At 46.6% G+C, this 21,869-nt stretch overlaps 6 protein-coding genes across 6 annotated transcripts; 1 reads left to right on the top strand and 5 right to left on the bottom strand.

The window, feature by feature from the left end:
• Positions 1–374: 374 nt before the first annotated feature.
• Positions 375–1,293, bottom strand: ATNIH1004_010939 (uncharacterized protein; the record flags this gene model as incomplete). Its single annotated transcript, XM_033575507.1, has 3 exons — positions 375–581; positions 638–893; positions 950–1,293. The coding sequence occupies 3 exons, from the start codon at positions 1,291–1,293 to the stop codon at positions 375–377; spliced, it is 807 nt and encodes a 268-aa protein (XP_033421362.1).
• Positions 1,294–3,909: 2,616 nt separating this feature from the next.
• On the bottom strand, positions 3,910–4,242 carry ATNIH1004_010938 (uncharacterized protein; the record flags this gene model as incomplete). Its single annotated transcript, XM_033575506.1, has 2 exons — positions 3,910–4,125; positions 4,186–4,242. The coding sequence occupies 2 exons, from the start codon at positions 4,240–4,242 to the stop codon at positions 3,910–3,912; spliced, it is 273 nt and encodes a 90-aa protein (XP_033421361.1).
• Positions 4,243–5,814: 1,572 nt separating this feature from the next.
• On the bottom strand, positions 5,815–7,289 carry ATNIH1004_010937 (uncharacterized protein; the record flags this gene model as incomplete). Its single annotated transcript, XM_033575505.1, has 2 exons — positions 5,815–7,086; positions 7,158–7,289. 2 exons carry the CDS (start codon positions 7,287–7,289, stop codon positions 5,815–5,817), a joined length of 1,404 nt encoding a protein of 467 aa, XP_033421360.1.
• A 2,076-nt stretch (positions 7,290–9,365) lies between these two features.
• Positions 9,366–12,036, bottom strand: ATNIH1004_010936 (uncharacterized protein; the record flags this gene model as incomplete). Its single annotated transcript, XM_033575504.1, has 3 exons — positions 9,366–10,635; positions 10,691–11,260; positions 12,005–12,036. 3 exons carry the CDS (start codon positions 12,034–12,036, stop codon positions 9,366–9,368), a joined length of 1,872 nt encoding a protein of 623 aa, XP_033421359.1.
• Positions 12,037–15,754: 3,718 nt separating this feature from the next.
• On the top strand, positions 15,755–16,511 carry ATNIH1004_010935 (NAD(P)-dependent oxidoreductase; the record flags this gene model as incomplete). The annotated part of the gene is made up of 3 exons (XM_033575503.1): positions 15,755–15,824; positions 15,875–15,946; positions 15,994–16,511. 3 exons carry the CDS (start codon positions 15,755–15,757, stop codon positions 16,509–16,511), a joined length of 660 nt encoding a protein of 219 aa, XP_033421358.1.
• A 105-nt stretch (positions 16,512–16,616) lies between these two features.
• Positions 16,617–18,041, bottom strand: ATNIH1004_010934 (SMP-30/gluconolactonase/LRE family protein; the record flags this gene model as incomplete). The annotated part of the gene is made up of 3 exons (XM_033575502.1): positions 16,617–16,633; positions 17,003–17,620; positions 17,678–18,041. The coding sequence occupies 3 exons, from the start codon at positions 18,039–18,041 to the stop codon at positions 16,617–16,619; spliced, it is 999 nt and encodes a 332-aa protein (XP_033421357.1).
• Positions 18,042–21,869: the final 3,828 nt, after the last annotated feature.

Here is a 21,869-nt window from a genome sequence, read left to right as displayed (position 1 = left end):
GTTTGGAACTCTAATCTCCGCGTGGCATACTGCTAATTCGTATTTATATGAGTTGGATCCAGTATAAGGCGTCCCAGACATAGTACGAAGCATGGGGGCGATTAGGCCTCGTGATGAAGTCACATGATGAATCATCGCCATTACATTGACAGGTAGCTTCCCGAATAGGAAGCAACACGCCGCAATTGCCCGACACAAACGGACATTCCCGGGATACCGACGCCCGACTTCTCGGCGGATTTGAAAGCCGAGACCGACGCTTACTCAGGATAAACTAGTTCCATGGACAATTCATTCATTCAACCCAGTCTGACATTTGGACTATATTAAAGAGATGTCACAGTGTTGCCCTCACTATTCACCGTCCTCGCCAGTCAGTGTCCCGTGGTTTGGGCCGGTACAGCTGCCACTGCTACACGTTGATTTGTCTGGTTATCACCCCGAACGCAGTACGCATAACCAGTCAACAGATTGGTACATTCGTTATTAAGCTCTGGGTTCCAGTACTGCAGCTGGGCCATCGTCACTCCGTACTTGGATTGGATCCGGGCGCAATAGTCTCCCTGCTGGACAATATACCACTGACACACGGGTTAATACAAAAGTCCCCCTAATCGTCGTGAGGAGATGCGCATACCTCGTAGCACTTTGGGGTAGTTCCTATGGAAGTAGGACCCGGCGGAGAGACATAGCCTGAGGCCGAAGTGGTAGTTTTAAGGGTTGTCGGTGAGCTGTTCCAGTCCTTTGTGGGAAGAACGCAATAGTATAGACCGGGAATGAGATTGGAGCAGTCCGCATTGATATCTGGGTTTATAGCCTTGAAGAGCTCCATGCTAATGCCGGAGTTGCCAACAATTCGTTGGCAATAGTCCCCTTGTTGAACTTGGTAATACCTAATTAGAATGTGTTATTACAACCTCCTAAGCAATACACAGGGCAGGTTTCATACTTTCCACATCTAGGAGTCGTGCCTTGGGCGACTGGGCCTGGTGGTGCGACTGTAGCTGTAGCATAAGGACCTGTCATCGTCGCGGTGGGCTTTGTGGTAGTGGGATCGCCACCATTTGTATTAGGATCGCTCACACACAACTGATCACCGATGGTCAGGTTTGTGCATTCCGCATTGATGAATGTGTTCCATTCCCGCAATTGATCCAGAGTAACTTGGAATGTATTGGCAATCTTCCAGCATGTATCTCCAGATTGAATGGTGTATAACTGGCAAGATGGAGCGGAACGAACCAAATAGACAAAGCTAAATAGAGTAAGAAGGATGGACCTAATGTTCGCCATTTTTGACAGCTGATGTTGAGCCAGGTTGATAGGATGAGAAGACCATCAGAGATCATCCATGGGATTTAAATATTGCAGAACATATCTGTCCTTCTGTATACCCATTTATAGTAGCTTCATTTGATTCGACATGTTTTGAACTGCTCCTTTCCAAGGATTGGGTGGGCTTGTAAGACATCTCTTCCGTCTGTTCCGCGGCAGCCATCCGACTGTAGAATTACCTTACTTATCTTATCCAGATTCATTCCTGTTCACGGATTCCCAGGTCTTCCGTGATGAGACAGTGCATGGGCTGTGTCCGAATGGCTTGTGAAAGCTGGAGATTTGATATGTCAATGGCTCGTGCATATTGCTCTCTCATTCAGGGTCGGGTCGAGAGGGGAGCTGCATTTAGAAGTTGCAATGCTACTATACCTGTCTCACTTAATCCATGCAATTCCTCACACGTTGCAGTAATTGAAGTAGTACAATTAGGTAACAAGGTGCTATAATACGCTTCTTAGCTGCCGATCCTCAGTATTAACTGGAAGGCATGCTTATACTATAGCTGCGAGTCTCTGTGCCCATCTTTAGGGCACAAGTATATCTGCAAAATCAATAAAACATTTGTGGACGTACATCGGCTCTGCTGTTTTTCAAAATCATCAGTCAAACCTGTCCTATTACAACTGGCAAAGTTCAACTTCAGGTTGCATTGAGAACGATGCAACCCCCGCTATGTTCCCTTGAAAAGTGACACAAGGCCAACAGCAACAGGGGAGCTCTGGAGAAACCCCTCCAATTTGCATAATCGCACCCGCATCCTTTGCATCAATCACGGGCCCAGGGTTTGACAGGCTATTTTATCCGGGAACGAGGGATATGTACGTTCCCATCCGGAAATCGGGAATAGCCTACTGAATCTGTCACGCTAGCCTTGTTTAAGATAATTTTCTATGACAGCATTTGCCATCGCTTATGCTACCCTCCACATGATCTTATCGGTGACTCATTGCCCATTCTTTGAATTATCACAGAAGTCCTGGTGGTAGACTTAACCAAGAAAATGCTATCAACATTCTGACAATCTCAACCAAGTTAGCAATAGGGGTAGTTGCCTTGACCTGGAGGTTGTCTGTTAGATTTAAAGTTATCCTCATGATTAATTTTTTCCTTGGTTCGGTGAATGCCAAGCATTGGGGTCTCCATAGTTAATCAAATTATTGACTAGATTAGGCAACGTTATAAAAATAGCAATTAATGCCCAGCCAGTTCATCGTTTTACTTGTCATATTCGACTGTCCTTAACAGGAAAAGAAACCGTGGGGGTTCGGCATGGCTCGTATTGGCCTGCAGACGGCTAGGATCGGAAACCATGAAAGATGATCCACAATCATTGAGGCCATACCTAATATATTACGGCCAGTCTGTGTATTGCTTCTTGGAGATAATAAATTTAATCATCAAGACTGTTCCTATATTTCGTAACATTGGGGACCTGTTTTCTGTGGTCGTTTGAAATTTTTCCAGATTATTATTATTCTTCTTCATATTATAGAGCATTTTTCAGTTAGAGACTGCTTTCTCTGCGTGGTAGGATTTGAACTAACAGATACGTACATAATGGGTAAAATCAAAATTTGCTAGACAGTATAACATTCTAGGAGTGGAGGCGTCCCTGGAGAAGGGGTTGAAACATATTTCTCCAGATTGACAGGGGCAGTGCTTAAAGATTTCTACTTAACTTTTAATATATTGGACTAAATAAAATAGAGATGCCCTGTTACGCTAGAGCCCTAAATAAAATCCAATTACTGATTGAGCATTCTGCATATTGTGATGTATAGTACATTAGATTGACAGAGCATTAGGGTGTGGAAACAGACCATGCTTCCGGATTTGTCACCAGCCTGAGGCATACGTCAATGCATCTATTCAATATTTCCCACAAGTAATTATCCCCGACCTACCTACTGCCACTGCGCAAAAACATACAAGCACCCTGACACCTGTCTTCCTGGTTTTAGTAGGTAAGCAGTGCTGCCCTGAGCTCGTGCGACCTGGGTAATATGGCAAGTGTAAAAATGATGGTTACCCAAACGTTACACATCTAGCTAACTAATATTAGAACAGCTTTATCCTTTGCCTCTCGGCTATTCCACTTTACCCACCTGATGCCGATTAGACAGTTTTAATTGAACATGCACTATTACTTCACATCCGGGGTCTGAACTACCTGTAGTGTAGTATCTTATATAAAAATTGGATACTTCTAATTACAAATAATATATATATTTACATCTATACATTATCTGATAGCCTCAGGCCAAATATATACGTTGGTTACACCGGCAGTACTCATAACGGTGAATTTATATTTATTAAAGATATTGATCTTCCGATAGTTTCTCTACATTGGAATACTATTGAACAGTTAAAAGTAGTATATTTTCATTTATGCCCGAAGCCGCTTGGAATAGAATATTAAATACAAAAATCATGCCCCCACTTTTTATAATTTTATTCCTGAAATTTCGCTTAGCACAGTTCATTTCTCACGGGTCATATTTTTCGCTCTTTGCTTCCCTGCAATTCGCACTCCTACCTTTCCGTACAGTCATCCTGCACCTCCTTTCGTCATCTTGCATACAGTGTGGCATGCCTGGCCACCGCGAACGTCGGATCCGCGATGAAATCCGCACCGACAGCATCTGCAGATGATCTAGTATCTACTGGTTTCTTCGCCTGGAAGATCTTGCGGAGGATGGGATCCAGCTCGGCCAAAGCATCCGCCACAATCGTTTGGAAGTGGTCCTGAGTAGCATTCTCACCAGCAAGGACATGATCCATTGGCTGGGGGAAGAGCTAATATTTAGTAGTGGGCATGGCCCCAGAATTCCGATCTCGGCTGACCTCTTGTGGAAGATATTCTAGCCCTGCTGCAAAGTCTAGGACTTGGAATTTGTCCATGGTGAACTGTTCAAAGGCTGGACCGTAACCTGGCCGTATTGCTCGTATAAAGTAGATGGCGGCTGAAAGAGATAAAGAGGACATTGGGGGTGGGTATATACACAAACTCATCCCTGCAATCGAAAATACCAGTGTATTTGATACAGAGTCCAAGGCCATTTGCTGCTAGACCGCATCCGCCTCCATAATGCGATCAGGGTGCTCTTTTATCAAGAGGCTGGGACAATGCCTTGAGCTCCTGGATTAAGCCACTCAGGCTGGCAACTTCGAGGCTTGCAGAACGACCGAGTTTGTTGTTTAGCCAGCGATGTCATCGCTCCCACTGCGATTCACCCGTAACGGGCATCAGTCACCCGAGGTGCTTGGTCAGACGGCCAAAAAGGGATCCCGATGCATCTTCTCGACGAGGCGGTGGATTCGCCAGTCCTGCCATCAATTGCACATTCCATTCCCGTAAAATCGGGACAATTTTTTTTGAAAATTCCACGGGGTGAGAATCAAAACGCAATTCCCATGGGAGTATGGGACGGGACTGAAGCTCGTCCAGGATCCCGAATCCCGTCCCGACGGTCAGCCTAGCTCACCCGTAGGAGGCTTTCAAGTCGAAGCCTACTCTAGGTACACCATGGATGTGAGCTGGGAGACATGACTGGCACCGTGGGCGGGGCAATCATAAATTGCACAGACCTCGAAGATGCTCGGAAAGATGGGCCAGAGAATAACAGCAGAGACACGAAAATATTTTCATTACAGTCATTTGGGGTGCCGGGCCTCAGGACGAATGGACGAATTAATTGACATTGACTGGAAAGTTCATTTGGCTTGCGGCTTGGCATAAAGGCAGCCAATCGTCAAAATCTATTACAAGGGAAATAAGAAAGCAAATTCTAAACTAGAACAGCCCGGGGTGAGTTAGGACGAAATTTGCTTGTGACACTGACGTTTGCAAAGGCCCACTCCCTCTGAGGTAACGCTCGCACTTACAGAGCGCTTTAGGGGCTTATTTCCACGGCAAAACCCTCAAGGCAGGCACTCACCCTAGACCAGAGACTGCCGGTAGCCCAGAATCGCTTAGATCGGTGTTGGCACCCGCTGATTATTGCACCCAATTTCAACGTGAGAGGAACGACTTGCCCGGGGTAGACGTTCCAGTTGTACTGAAGGCAGTCTTAGTGTCTGGGTTGCTTTGCCTTAACAACGCTAGAAGTGGCATGGTACTTCGGGCACTGGGTTCTGGGTCTCTACCCTGTGTATGGGATGAGCAGCGAATGACAATGTGGTCGTTTAGGGCGATTAGATTATTCTCTTGTTGGTAGGCTACTTGAGTGTCTGACGGAAATATCTGGATAAAGAGAGATAACATGCCTTACGAGGTGAATTGCTCTGTTCCTTTGAGTATCAGCTTGGCAGCTGATTATGCACATGAACGGAAGGCCCAGGGGTCATGGGTTGAAAAGAGCATTTCAGTTCCATATCCAGTGAACGTGGAGTGGAGTACATGAATTGCTAATTGAAAACATAAACGTAGAAGATAAAGAATAGTAGACATGAAAGAAGCTTCGCAATCTACCGTCACTGGCTCTTTTTACCGCCTAGCGAATTCAATTCCTGCTCGATACCAGACCATGCACTCGTCCGCAATGTGCACGATAGCCACCAGTTCCCAGCTGCGTCCTTGCCAATGATAGGCCCAACATTCCGCAAAGCAAGACCACCCAAATGCTGGGTAGGAATCACACACGATGGTCTGCCAAGCGGATGCACACGGTCGTTGAGTGGAATGCCTGGGGTAATAACAGCTGACGAGAAGTCCACTTCAAAGAACCTACCTCTGTGCCAGTTGGTACAGCAGACGAGAAGGGAGGTCGGTTCGCCGAATACTGGCGGATGACTATTTTTCTCTGAGGTGGCCTTATGAAGAGCAAAGCAGGCTTCGATCTGTGGTAGTGTTCGTTGTTGGACAAGCGAGCGGCGGATATGGGAGGCCACGAAGCTGACCGGTTCGTGGAGGATCTGGTGGGTGCGTAGAAAAGTGATGGACACGAGGGCAGCGTTAGTTATGAAGGCTGTGTTTGTTGAGGGTGATTCCTGTAGGGCGGTCGAGCGGATGTCGAACACGTTCAAGATTGATATCATGCGACCGGGGGAGGGATTCAGTGCCCTGAGTAACGCTTTGAGCCACCATGCTAAGAGCACGTCACCTTCGCTAAGGAAGGGGGCAGGCTGCTCCTTGTTTTGCTCGGCTAGCTCGTTCAATGCCTGGTCCCGCATCTCGTCGACATATTGTCCTGGGATGCAGATTATGCGTTCATTATGACCACGGTGCCAGATGAGCTCGAAGATGTAGCAGAAGACGAAGACCAACAGACGTAGGCCCGTTAGCAGAAAGGTGCTGTTAACGTAGGCGTCGGCCGGGGTTCTGTCGGTGAACCGCGCCGCAGGATCCTCATCAATCTCCTGAAAGGTTGGGACCTGATCCTCTTGTCCATTCATGACAGCAGTCCACGCCTTGATGAAACTCGCAAGGCCCATAGCGTCCATGAGCGTGTGCAAGAAAGTTACAGTCAACAGTGTCGCGTCGCCGAAAGACACGACGTCAATGACGAGTTGCGGTCTATCCGAATAGAGCCAGTCCTCTATATGCTGGGGGCAATCAGGACACAGACATAGAGATAACAGATCTGCTGGGTTGCCGAGAAGTGATGGCTGCCCTGTTGCTTGAGGGAAACTGGCAGCTAAAGGATGTTCGTTGATGCCCATGGGGTATTTGACGACAGTGTAGTTGAAACCAGGCCGTTTTGCATCATACTGCGCTGGTATGTGGTATTCTAATTTTCCGTCATCCTAACGTGTGTTAGGTGCGAGCTGGACGCCATTCCATGGAACTGCCATAATTACTGATTTCAATCACATACTCTCTTTCGAAGTCGCGCTCCTAGTGTCCGCCAGCCATCAAACTGCAAGAGACGTTCCAGCGACCGGCGCAGTACCTCAGGGTCAAGGATATCGTCGAATCGATAAGTAACATGCAGGCAACATTCGCGCATGCGACGTTGGTCATCCCATGATGGCACGGGGAGTACGGTGTCTGTGCGAATCCTTTTTGGTGGAAGCGGACCCCTTTTCCAGAGAAAGCTCATTATGGCTCGAGCCTAACCAAGTCTTTACTGTACTATGTTGTTGCTTGATCGGTATGTGTGACAGGAATAAAAGGAGATGTTATCAGTTGGGATAAAATATGCGAGCAAGTTCTTGTCGTAGATTGAATTTTCCTTTTTAGGGTAAGCGCCTGTGGCCCTGGAAACCCTGATAGTTATCAATGAGAATATCGTAATGGGCAACGGAAGAGTGTTCTTTATACTTGACGAAAAATATATACAAAGAAAAGACTTGGGCGAAGAACCCTTAAAACGGGTCGGTCCTAGGTGAGGGCCAAAACCCGTCGCGGGTTTTAGGGTTAGGACCAAAACCCGCCAAGAACGGGATTTTCAGCAACCCGTCGCTGGTAACCCTCGGGTCCTGCGGGCCTACTCGATATTCAATCATCCAAAGAAGTTATGTCTTAGGGGAAGTATACGTAAATAAAACAATGCGTTTGTTTACCTGTAAATAGATAAAAGGACATTTGAAGTATGTCTTTGATTGGGGGAACTGCTACTGTGACAAGATTTGTACGAACGTTAGCGTGGACGAAGGGGGATAATATCACACACATCCAATATTTTAGCACTCTGTGATGCTCGTATGAGATAGGTTATTATGAATAGGTTTGTTTGGTAAGCACAGAATTATTAACTATTTAGCCTAGTTCGGGGTGCCTCCATACCCCCTGAATCCCGGTGTGACGGCCAAGCAATATGATGAAATTGGTGCTATCTCAACGATAATTTCATGCGTAGGGAGGAGGAAGAAAGGTGGTGAGGGGGCGGTGCGGAGAAGTAAATAAAACTAGATACAAACAATGCAAACAGACCATTGTGCACCGTCACACCCTGGACTCCTTTATGCTTCCAACAACTTGTTGGAAGCGATTGCTTGTTCTCTTGAAAGGGTGGCCGGGTGGCCGCTACTACTAGAAGCTAGCTTACATAAATGATGACTAAGCGAGGTCGAAACCGGGGGCAGGCGCCTATGCTTGGCAATATGCTCCAACACAACTGAGAGTCCACGTGATAACACTGAATACAGTAGGCCTCTTAACATAACGATTGTGATTTGAGCAAGTCAGCAGAGATAGTGTCCTGGGTTTCAATTAAATGGAAAACATTTCTTCATTTTAAAATGCACGCTATTGTTCTATTTATGCATTCGTTCTCCATAATGGCAACGCAAGTGGTTGAATTGACATTAGCAAGCCTATTCCTTGTGCTGTAAGTGAAGAAGATTAATGTCTGTTCAGTCGAATGTGACGCCTTCCTTATACGACCACATAACATGTGACTTTGTACAACTAGTGGAACGCCGTGATGGCTTCCCTATTGTTAATAACTTCCCCGACGGTTTCTGTCGCGCTCAAGCCCACGCAGCTCTCTTTTCGTTTTGAAGAGTCGAAGCAAAGCAATACTGAGCAGGGTCCTGGAAGGTGATGCTATTAACTATTTCTAGAGGCATCTTTTACTGTGGCAGTTCAAATAAAGCCCTTGCCATTCCTCTCTGTTGGTTACGAGATATGGCGATGACTTAACTTCATCGGCTGTTTCCCTATATTTTTGACAAAACCACTTCGTACTCCTGGGCTGATATTTGGAGAAAAGTAGGATGCTACTGCAACTGGGGGGATTGTGAGATCTGCTAATGTGTCTGATCCTACGGTTTCGAAAGGGAGATGCTAATATAATCAAATAAAGGAGTATAATAGGACATAGACTTCAAAAAAAAAAAAAAAAAAAGTATTAATCCAAGTCTTATTGTGATCGACAAATGACTGGCGAAAGAGCGAATTATTGATTATACATAAACGAGCGACAAGAATGAAATCCCAGCAAACAATAACCTAACAAAAGAGTCTAGCTCACACCAACACAGTTGGGACAAAATTAGAAAAGGAAGGAGACAAATAGCACCTCATTGAGGACGGCTTATTTCTCGTACTCGGAGACACTATCCATCTAGTAAGAGCCCTCCTACTCTTCGCAATCCTCGGGAGGCGGGTTTTCGCATTCCTCACACGGAGGTGGGTTTTCGCATTCCTCACATGGAGGGGATCCGCCGCCCGAAGACGAAGAGCTGCTCGAGGAAGAAGAAGACGAAGAACCACCAGAAGAAGCGGAAGAGGAGCTGGAAGAGGAGCTAGAAGAGCTACTGCCTCCCTTGTTTCCTCCCTTGTTTCCTCCGATGTGGATGCTAACATTACCACCAGTTTGTTTGTTAGTGTTGTTGATGCTAATGCCACCAGGAGTAGTATTACCGCCCGAAGGAGTACTACCAGTAGGAGGCTGGCACATTTCACCCTTATCGCAATCGGTAATGGGACCGCCAGGAGTAGTGGTGCTACCGCCGGGGGTGTTGGAGTCAGTGCTGCCGCCAGGAGTGGTGGTGCTACCGCCGGGGGTGTTCGAGTCAGTGCTGCCGCCAGGAGTAGTAGTGCTGCTGCCGGGAGTGTTGGACTCAGTGCTGCCACCAGGAGTAGTAGTGCTGCTGCCGGGAGTGTTGGACTCGGTGCTGCCGCCAGGAGTAGTGGTGCTGCTGCCGGGAGTCTCAGACTCGGTACTGCCGCCGGGAGTAGTGGTGCTGCTGCCGGGAGTGTTGGAGTCAGTGCTACCACCAGGAGTAGTGGTGCCGCCAGTTGGAGGCTGGCACATTTCACCCTTGTCGCAATCGGTAATAGGGCCCTCAGGAGTAGTAGAGCTGCCACCGGGAGTATCGGACTCAGTGCTGCCGCCAGGAGTAGTAGAGCTGCCACCGGGAGTGTCAGACTCAGTGCTGCCACCAGGAGTAGTAGAGCTGCCACCGGGAGTGTCAGACTCAGTGCTGCCACCAGGAGTAGTAGAGCTGCCACCGGGAGTGTCAGACTCAGTGCTGCCGCCGGGAGTAGTGGTGCTGCTGCCAGGAGTAGTAGAGCTGCCACCGGGAGTGTCAGACTCAGTGCTGCCGCCAGGAGTAGTGGTGCCGCCAGTGGGAGGTTGGCACATTTCACCCTTGTCACAATCGGTAATAGGGCCCTCGGGAGTGGTGGTGCTACCGCCAGTAGGAGGTTGGCACATTTCACCCTTGTCACAATCGGTAATAGGGCCCTCAGGAGTTGTGGTGCTACCACCAGGAGTGTCAGACTCGGTGCTTCCACCAGGAGTAGTGGTGCTGCCGCCAGGAGTGTTCGACTCGGTGCTACCGCCAGGAGTAGTAGTGCTGCTGCCGGGAGTGTTGGACTCGGTGCTGCCGCCAGGAGTAGTAGAGCTGCCACCGGGAGTGTCAGACTCAGTGCTGCCGCCAGGAGTAGTAGAGCTGCCACCGGGAGTTCGACTCAGTGCTGCCACCAGGAGTAGTAGAGCTGCCACCGGGAGTATCGGACTCAGTGCTGCCGCCGGGAGTAGTGGTGCTGCTGCCAGGAGTATCGGACTCAGTGCTGCCGCCGGGAGTAGTGGTGCTGCTGCCAGGAGTATCGGACTCAGTGCTGCCACCAGGAGTAGTGGTGCTGCTGCCGGGGGTGTCTGATTCAGTGCTGCCGCCAGGAGTAGTGGTGCTGCCGCCAGTGGGAGGTTGACACATTTCACCCTTGTCACAATCGGTAATAGGGCCACCAGGAGGAGTGGTGCTGCCGCCAGGAGGAGTCATACCACCAGGGGGGGTGCTGCTACCAGGAGGAGTGGTGCTGCCGCCAGGAGGAGTGGTGCTGCCGCCAGGAGGAGTCATACCACCAGGAGGGGTGCTGCTACCAGGAGGAGTGCTGCTGCCGCCAGGAGGAGTGTTGGTTCCTGTGTTGGTGGTACAGCCTTCTTCGGTTCCAGTTTTGCAGTCAACATTGACACTGACACCACCAGGAGGAGTGCCGCCACCATTGATGATGTTGGTATTGCTGTTGCTGTTGTTGTTGGTGTTCGTGTTTGTGTTGGTATTGGAATTGTTATTGGTATTGTTATTGGTGTTGTTATTGGTGTTGTTATTGGTGTCTTCATTTTCGTTGCTGCTATTCTCACATGGCTGGCAGATGCCAAGTTTGTTCAGCTTGTGCTCTAGCAAGCCCTTGATTAATCCAAGAGTACGAGGTTTTAGACCGCTTTTTTCTTCACATGTTTCGCAACATGAGGGGCATAGGCCACTAAGCATGGGACCAAAGGTGCGAGATTGCAGACGAGCATGGGCCTCAGCCGCCGGGGCAAGGGCAGGGGCGGGTCGGCCATGTGCTTATCGGTAGTCACAGACACCGGAACCGCAAGGGCCGAGGCCGACAAGGCAATAGTGCAAAGAGTGGAAGTCTTCATCTTTGCAAGGAAGAAGAAAAAGAAAAAGAAAAGAAAAAACGACCGAAAATTAGCATACAAGAAACTAAAGAGAGTGAACTAAATTGAATGCTGGGAATAAAAATAAGATGGTCTGGGAGTTCACTGGTCCTTATATAACTTTCATTCGCTTTATTTGGGCTCTCCTAGGGACCATGGAATGTCGACCGGGCTATCTGTCGGATTCATGCTGAAACCATGCTATTCAGGATATGGATAGGATTAGATGCCGATCCGGGTTTCAAACAGGAACACCCGCTTGGGAGTCGAGCTTGTTCCTGAAACGCATTTAATAATGGACAGCTGCTGTCGAACTTTGCACGCACATTCTGGGTGAGAGCATGTAATATTCTGCCATTTTTCTAAGACAGTATTATGTTCTAATATTAGATAACTTTTGAAGAGCTTTATGAGGCATCGGTATGTACTCTACGATTGAATAGATCTGGTATTAATGCTTGATAGGTGCAATACCTCGCAAAGTGTAGAGGGGCAGATCTAAAAGGACAAAAAAAAAAAAAAAAACCACGGCTTGGTAAGACGATCTTAACTGCATTGGTAATAAAAGGGGAGATTCTAGCCTCCATCTTTTCCACTTCAAAGGATAAATTGGCCTCTAGGCCATCATACGTTAATCGCTTTTCCTAGACAAATATAGAAACTAGTCCTCTCAAAGTCCAAATTTGATCCGATTAGAGTTCTCGCTGTGGAGAAGGATTGTCTTGTCCGGACCGACAGACCGAACTACGCCCTATCTGAAACCCTTAGCTCGTATCCACATAGCTCAAGCGAGAGTCGGACTGGGGACACGGGCATCATGGCTTCAACTGAACCTGGAGTATGCCCTTGAAGTACGACACTTTTCTATAAATATCGAAATTCCAAACGCACCATGGTTAGAAAATGTTCTTTCCAGGAACGGGTGCAACCTTGATCCCGGTTTTCGGAGTCAACCCCATCTCTGAAACCATATCCGATAGCATTCGCTCCTAGCCTGTTTACTCACTTTTCCCCTTCTTCCGGCACATGCATTATAGTATTGAATGTCTGGGATAGTTGTCCGGTTGTCCAAGAGGCCGTTGGTACGGTTGGAACCGCCCTGCGGAAGCTAACAATTAGGCCCGCCACCTGCAAAATGCAAACCCCCGAACGGCATGGAGCACTGATGGCCGGTTCCCCCAACCCGAAACTTGGTTCGCCACTAGCGAAAAACTTAGATTCCATTTCTGCTCTTTTCCTTTTTTGAAGTCATGAAACTCCCCATAAGGCGCGCTAACCCCAGGCTAAGATCTAAGCGGGCCTATCAGCATTTCCCCATCCCCCGCTAAAGTTCATCGAAACAAACCATCAACTCAAAATAGGTACCCCCACCAACCCGGGTCCTGAACCCCGGCTGTACGAGCTCCCAACCGGATGCGCTCGGGCGAGAGCCCCCGTGCAAGAACTGGCTGGCCACGGCGCAACGATCTGCCTATCCAGGTCCCGGGGATTCTTGATTGGGCAAGTCTCACCGTTGTAACGATAGCTTGTCACTCACCGTCGGACCAGAAGATGGGTTCCACCGATCCTGGTTTCAAGGGGACGTGGAAAAATCGGGACAGAGCCAGGTACCATGTGATGGACTGAATTTGCAGACAGATTCCTGGTTCTCTCCCCAGTACTGAGAACTTCTAGAATGGGCAATAAAAGTCGATATGAGCAAGACTGAGCATGATTTTCAGTTTAGTACTTCTTCATTTCTTTTATTTTCTTCTCATATTTGGGTGACTAATTCCCTCTATCGATCGCTTAGCAGGTTGTAGAGATAAGATCAGTAAATCTCCAGTTCCTGTTTATTGTAACCAGATGCTAACCATGACTAATGGCAAACAAACAAGGTTCCTGAAAAATTCACATCCCTTTTTATTCTAATTTTTTTTTTTTTTTTTTTTTTTTTTTTTTTTTTTTTTTTTTTCCCACAGGAATATACAAGCAACCTAGTTCCCCTTTAGAAATCGATATTACCTCAATGTATTCGGACATACCATAAGCAATTCTTTATGTTGATGTGATGCCACTATCATGTTAGCTGAACTGCCGATCAAATTATGGACAGGACTGTAGTAAATAAGCATCCCGGCCCCTTTTTGGTTGATTTGTCCTTTCATTTGTCGTGCTCAAATCATGCGGTCTAGAAATTCCCCTATCATAGGTTCTTTCTACCAAACTTGACACCAGTTTAAGGGGGATAACAAGGAGAAAGCCAAAGGAACAGCATTGTTGGATTCTTTTAGTCGATATACAATGACTTGCTGCTTTATGCTGAGACCATAGCATAGAAAGCAGCCAGAACTGAGAGTCAACAGGTTTCGGAAACTCTGACCATTTCCAGATTTTGAATTCCTCTAATTGCTGATGGCTGAAAAGTATAAGAACAGTCTCTGCTTTTGGAATATATACTAAAGCAAAAAGCGGTATGTACCGACAATGACATAAAAGAAATAAGGGACTTTATACATTCTCTCGCATGTCTCTTGGTAAATGGCAAATTGCGAACACATATACTCCCTTGTTATCAGTTATAACCATATAATTTATAGATCTTATAGCTTATCTCAGTTTTAGTGGGTAGTATTTCACCCACTTCCAGAATTTACACTGAAAATTCCTTTATACCACACCAATAGCAACGAATTCCTTTTACAGAACGGTGCAATCCTTAACAATACCTTTGCTAATAATACAAAAGTTAGGTTTTTGTCATCCTGTTACAGGGCATAAATACCTCCAATAAACCCGGCTGAATTAACATCTCTGCATCCTGTCTAGGATAACAATCTCGTTACCTAAATTTTTCTCCAACAGTACCGTCCCTAACGTACCAACAACATCGCTGAACTCCTTAGGATGTCCCACCACTGCACCTGTGCAAAAGCATCCCAACTCCAGGGGTGCTTCAAACAAACACAACCATCTATAAGAAATGCGACAAGCTATACTCTTGCAAATAAACGGAGTGTCCCCACTGCGTGAACGCAGCTGAGAAGCAGAAACACAGAGAGGAATTGGAGTAGTTCGATATGTTGAAGAAGAAGGGCAATCCAAGAAGGTGAACATAGCTCTTCCGAGTCGGCCAAAGAAACAGGGCTAGAGCAGAAGGAGAAGGAGAAGGAGGAGGATGGAAACACCCGGAAGTGAAAACCAGTAAGGGAATTTCCTTCTAGGTATCGCTTGGACCTAACTATCCATTGTTTTCCGTACTGAGGTTTTTCGTTCGTTAGGTCGTAACAAATACGTGGTTTTATGGATAGTTTGTTATGCAGAATTTGAAAGCAAATTTTTGTTTTAATGGTTTTTATTGTAGTCTTTGTATGCCTTTATGTCTTGTAGATTGTAGTCATAGGGCTTTGTGCATACTGCGTGTTACTATGGGCTTTATAGAAACGGCTGTGTTGATTGTTGAGGCTCCCTATGTCTGAACGACTCGACCAAAACTGCTATGCATAGGATTTAATGATCTTTCTTAGAACTATACTCAGCATCGATGAAGTAAATTCTTATAACGTGTAGAGAATGGCCATTCTACAGAACTGTACCAAGGCCTCCCATCGAGTTTGGTATTGATCTTTGTTTGTACCTATCTAGCTTGTAAATATATATCCTGACAATTTATATTGTTGCTTGCTTCCATAGGGTGTTGACCTGCCGGCATAATTCATTATACAGAGGAGTCCATTATACCTAAACATCTAAGTACAGATTCAACACATGTGCTAATCCATGATGTCAACGGCCTGTATGCACGGGTCACATGGAGTACGTCCGGATGGATGGAGTTGAAAATATTCCTATGTCGATGACAAATTATCCGTGTCGGATCCGGACAGATATTCGGATCCGACCGATCGGACTAGGTCCGGACAAACAATGTCAGTATACAGATGCATTTTGAAACTAGGATCTATGAGTATATATTCTATTGAAAGAGTTGTAGAAATCAAGATTCTTCCTTATGACCAGTATATAACCTACGAAACTAAGCTACAGTAAATATCAACCCCCCACGTTCTCTTCTACTTCCATCAATATCTCCGAAGATGCACGTCCTCGTAATCGGGGGCAGTGGGCGCACTGGCAAGCTCACAGTCAATGAGCTCCTTTGTCGACGTAAACTCCAGTTCCTGAACGCAAGAGCAACCCAAACTAATACCAACTAGGACATCAAGTTACCACTCTGGTTAGAAAGCCTGAAGCGATGGAAAATCTCCCTGGGTTAAAGGTAGTCAAAGGTAGGTGATATCTTCCCAATGGTCTGAACTGCGCTAAGAAAAGATAGGAACTCCCACTGAGATAGCGGACGTCAGAGCTGTGTTTAACAACAACATCCCCGACGTCGTGATTGTGACTCTCAATGCCCCCCGCGCAACTGACAGCCCATTTTCCGCCCCCATTTCGCCGCCACGACTGATGGCGGATTGCAACGCAAACGTCGCGACAGTGATGAAGGAGAATGGCGTGCAGAAGATGGTCATCCTGCAGGCCTTCGGTGCAGGAGAATCCTGGAATAACATGCACAGTATATTGCGTCTACTTATGAGCAAATCCAACATGATCTACCAGTACAACGACCACAACGACACAGAGCGGGAGATCAGGGCCACTGGTCTGACCTACGTTTTTGTCCGTCCCTCTCGGCTGGTAGAGACCCATGCCACCAACGTGAAAGTGTGGCCGAATCACGGCCGGGGGGTTCCCCTGATGGCGAGCACCAGCCGCGTTAGCGTGGCCCGCTGGCTGGTCGACGCGGCGGAAACAAATAAATGGGATAATACAGCCCCTGTGATCACTAATTAATCTGCGGCTGTTAGCGGCTATTAAAGAAGAATTAAAGCATGGGTGGAGTTTGGGTGAATCGGGGTTTTGAGGTTATGGAAATTAGTTGACCTCATTTTGTGTGTCTTATATGGTGATGTTGGCTAGTAGACAACCAGTCAGCCATTGTGTTGAATGAACTACCTTTGAAGTACTGACAGAATAAATCCGGAGTTCTGTCGGTGTGGCCGAAAAAAGTAACTAGACTCGAACACCACTGACTCAGCTACCATTGGTGGTCGGGACGCACAGCCCGTTGGACTGTTGGAGGCGATTGATTGTTCTATTGAATGGGTGGCCGGGTGGCCGCTACTAAGAGCTAGCTTACATAAATGAAATTGAAAACTATAGTTATCCCCACCGCCAAGTGACGTTAAATAATCAATCACTGTGATTCATTGAATCAAATGCATGTCCAGGAACGTTTACGTTAAGTGATGCCGCGCAACCCCGATGATCCAGAGGTGGCTTACAGAGGCCTACGCAGTACAACGTCGTCCCATCAGGGCCCCCCAACTCCAAACTTCGAGGACCGAGCCCCATGTTGGGAATGTTAATCATCAAGAGTAGCTTTCCGTTGGAAGATAGTTTTGCAATTTGTGCGTCGCCATTGCGCGTGACGTACAGATTCCCGTCCACATCTGTCCGCATGCCGTCAATATCGATTGAGGGGCTTTCGGCAAAGTCATAGAAGAGGGTTGGCACTCTGTCCAGGATGTGGCCTGAGACCGGGTCTAGGGCGAATCTGAAGATCCGATTGGATATGACAGAACCATTCACGTTCTGCGATGATGAGACATACAAGGACAACCCATCTGGAGAGACTTCGATGCCGTTAGTCCTGTGAATATTGGCGGCTGCCAGGACCCAAGGGCTGAATCGGATTGCTTTGCCTCGGTCGCAAGTCCACAGCTCTCCGGAGATCCCAGCTGTAGAGTCGGCCGTGTAGTTCATGCCAGACAGGAAGATCAAGTTATCTCGAAGGACCGAAATGGCAAGGTCGTTTGGTTGAATCATTATTTTGTCCTCACAGTATATGCCAAAGGACTTCGCTCGTGTGTCAAAGGCTAGCACCCGGTGGTTGACAGCATCTAGCAATACTTAGTCGGTTGCGCCAAGTGAGGCTAGGAGATGATGACATGGAATACCTGTTAGAAGAATTGTATTGCCGGCAGATATGAACCTCGAGCCGGCAAGAAGAGGTGCTCCTGTTGGCCCTTTAGGAGCCACAAAAACCCGGCTGTCGCTCGTAGTGCTGGCTCCCCCCGCTGCCCGAGACAGTATCCCATAAGAGGCAGCCGCAGTGGTATCGTTCGCCAAACTCTGGTAGCCAACAGCGTACACGTTCCCAATTTGATCGACGCCAACCCCCTCGATGGTTGTTCCAAAGGCAGATGTTGGTAAGCCGAGAGCTGTTGCAGTAGATGTGGGAACCTCTAGGGTTTTGGACAACACTCCGCTGCCAAGGAGACTACTCGCCCAAAGCAAGGCTGGGAAAATGGGTATAATCATAGCTGATGCTGCAAAAAAACCTCCTATGAAAATGACAGGCAGAGAGAAAATAATATAATCTCGAATGTCTGATCGCATAAGCTGGCCGATCAAGGTATTATAGAAAACTTTCTCGCAGGCTGGGAGCCAGACGAAAGCGCCAAGGGGTGCGGTAATTTTAAACAATTTGAAACAGATATTATATTCTCCTGCCTGTTAATACACGCTCTTACTCTTGTCTTGTGCCGTCCCTATCATTTCCCGGCTGGGATTTAATTTAAGTTAATTTGATTCCTCAGGCCTTTCGCAGGTCGTAGTACTCGGGGCGCGAGCGCCCCTAGGGTGGGTGCATGTAGCCCCCCATAGATGTATCTAGTTGACTTAAGAGAGGTAACAGAGCATGGGAACCCTGAAGCTTTGCACGTTCATGTCAAGGCATCGCGGAATGTAGTTAAACCGTCACCGATAGGTTTCGCTCGGATGATATCTGTTTTGGATTGCTGGTTCATTCTATTAGGAACAAATGAAACAACATTATTAACTCGCCTGTGCATGCATCAGAGCAGGTACGAAAAAGGAAAGAGTACTGTCTATTATGAATTGGGGTGGTGGTCCCGGCAACTACACTCGATGTCGTTCAGGATGAAGATTCACTTGATTTAATCCCTTAAAACAGCAGGGAAAATTCAGGTGCTTATCCCCTTGGCTGGCGATACGTGCCTTTTTAGCGGTAAATTATTGAAGCATTCTTATTGGTTTATATTATCACCGCCTGATGACATAAGAAGATTCTTAGTTATGAGTACGCACGTCCCTCAGCGCGTCACAAAGCATTTCACGCGTAGCCCCCTACATGGTCTGCTTCATCCTCTGGATTCCTTACATTCCTCCCTACTATGGACCAATGGGGTTATCCAATGAAAGAGGAGGCAGAGGAACCCTTATTGCATAGTTCTTCTATTGTTCCATCATCTGCATCACCTTCTCGTTCCCCTTCCCTACTCCTTTGCCTAAAAGGGAAGATGTGAAGCTAAATCTTGCTCAGATGCTTCATGAAATCCCTCCTTATACTGATGTTGAATTTGAACCGCTTAATATAGAAAAGCCTTTTTATGCTTCTGCACATATTCCACCAGATATTAATATCTCAAGTGCATACAGCTTATTCTCCCTCTTTACCTCAAAAGAGTCACTGGCGGTATTATCAACCAATACAAATATATATGCGCGGATAAAGGAAGCAGGAGAAACCGGGCGTACATGGCATGATACTACTCCTGCAGATATTATGATTTTTCTTGGCATTCTTGTTTATATGGGGGTTCATGTATCTCCTAGAGATGAGGATTACTGGCAGACTTCAGAGGAGCCTATTCATATGCCACGGCGATTTATGTCATTAAAGCGCTTTCAACAAATCAAGCGCTTTTTTCATGTTGCTGATCCCAATCCTGATGCAGCTGTGCAGGAGGCTATAAGGCTTGGTTTAAAGCCTCATCAAATGTGGTGGTATAAGCTAGAACCATTTGCTTCTAGTATACGTTCTGCCTGCCTACAATACTGGGAACCATCACATGCAGTCTCTGTGGATGAAGTTATGATCCGTGGCTTTGGGCGCTCTACACACACATTTAAAATGCCTGATAAGCCAATTAAGCAGGGGTTTAAGCTTTTTGCAATTGCAGACCAAGGTTATATCCTACACTGGATTTGGGCAAGCCGGCATAAATCAATGGTAGAGGTTAAAAAGCAGGAAGATCTTACTATGACTGGTTCAATGGTGCTTCAACTGGTCCAGGAAGGGTTACCAAAGAAAAAGCAAAATATACAGTTTATATGGACAATTACTTTACTTCAATACCGCTTTTCATCGCCTCCGAGAACTTGGCATTGGTGCATGTGGAACAACACGTCCAAAGGCTTCTAAACAACTATTCCCAAAGGTCCTTCGACTATTCAAAGAGTCCAAGAAATCTCAGCCATGGAATACATTATATGCCGTGCCTGCAGGTATTGAACCTGGGGTCCAGAATATTCTTTGTCTTGCATGGCAAGACAATAATATAGTTACTGGCATGACAACTACACATACTGTACACAGGCCATCTGATTGGATCCCTCGCCTTCGCAAACGACCAGCAAAGACATCTACTAGTGCAAAGATTGCCCGAGAGCCATTTAATGGAGAGCCAGTCAAGGAACTACCTATTCCCCGTGTGTTTAATAATTATAACTTCCATATAGGAGGTGTTGATCGTGCAAACCAACTCCGGGAAAGCTATGAGACTCATCAAAAAATGCTTCGCTCATGGTGGCCTATATTTTTTTTTTTGGTTACTAGATGTGGCGATTATTAATGCTTATCTTATAGGCAATATCATTCGCCAATCCTGGGAATAAAGACAGTTACTCATCTGGAGTTTCGGAAGGATCTTTACAAAGAACTATTCCAATTAGGCCTCCAGGAAGCGGTTACTGGGAAAAGAACTAGAGAGTTAGAGAGGATAAGTGAACTGGAGACAGGTGAAGCACATGAGGCTATTCGAATTCCATCTCAAAAGAGATGCTACTGGTGCAAGCAGAAGACTACATTTAGCTGTAAAATCTGTGGTGTGCCTTTATGTAGGAAGGATATACGGTCATGTTAGTTAGATTTCCATCATCATAAAGAGATAGTCAACAAGAATTAATGGTGTGCATAGGTTCATTGTGCGTGGTATTAGTATAGGTGGTCAATGCGAAGCGGCAGAAAACTGGCGCTAAAAAAGGCACGTATCGCCAGCCAAGGGGATAACTAACCAATAAAAATGCTATTATCTACAGACCAATGAAATATCTATACTAGGAGTTATGTGGGGACTCCGAAACTAGCTGAAACAGGAAGATCAACAGCGCCTTGGCTGATCACCCAGTTGCGCTACATCGGGCGACCGTCGCGACGATCACCCCTAGCGCTCATCCACTCACCGCCGGTTGCGTGACTTCAGGGCGGCACTGCTATGTATGGGGACAGTAACGAGCTGAATGGTGCGCTACAGTGCAAAAGGGAATGTCTATATGGGAGGAAAGATAGGACCACGTATATTGCAGAACTAATCGCTGACCTTCAAGAGTTCACGCCCGCGGGTGCGAATATAAACACTTCGCACCTGACTAAGCATCTTAGCTAAGGATCTAGCTATCGCGCTTCTGAGCGCTCCTAACACTTAATTCCTCAAGCTCTTCCATTCCTCAACCTCTTTGGCAAATTCCTTGTCTGTTTGTAGTAAATAATTAATAAATCTCCTAATTACAGCACGTTCCTTAAATCCTTTAGAGGCCTCTTAAAGGAAAAAATAGAAATAGCCTGTCAGATAAGGTCTACCGTTCCTTCCTAGGATCGAGTGATCTTAAGGTACTCTCTTAACAAAGGATATAAGAAAGGTAGCTTAGTGCTTCAGCGGTATTCTGAATGGTAGGCTATCTTTGTCTCCGACAGGCTTGTGTCAGAATAAACTAGTCCAGATTGGGACATCATGTGAAATATATACCCAATATCTCTCATACACGGGTTGGGCAGAAAATCCTTCTGAATACAATCACTTCAGACCCCCCCAGAAAATCCAACAGCTTGTCATCGATAATTTCTTGGCATTACAGTCAATGACTTCGATTATGTTGTGGAATTCAGGGGAAGTGATGCGCAGGGAGCTATTCTATCAGCTACAGGCCAACTAGCCTAACTAGGAAGTAGATGTCATTCAGTGGAAACACCAGGAATCGCAGTATGTCAACCATCTGAGCCTACTAAGCGGTTCCCTATATTCTCATTGAGGTGTTCAACTATCTAAAGGATTCAGGGGTTGAATC

Source organism: Aspergillus tanneri (assembly GCF_003426965.1).
Source record: "Aspergillus tanneri strain NIH1004 chromosome Unknown AapTan_8_pilon_pilon_pilon, whole genome shotgun sequence".
Taxonomy (NCBI): Eukaryota; Fungi; Ascomycota; class Eurotiomycetes; order Eurotiales; family Aspergillaceae; genus Aspergillus; species Aspergillus tanneri.
The sequence above is the reverse complement of the archived record's forward strand: the minus strand, read 5'-3'. Positions and strand labels throughout refer to the sequence as shown.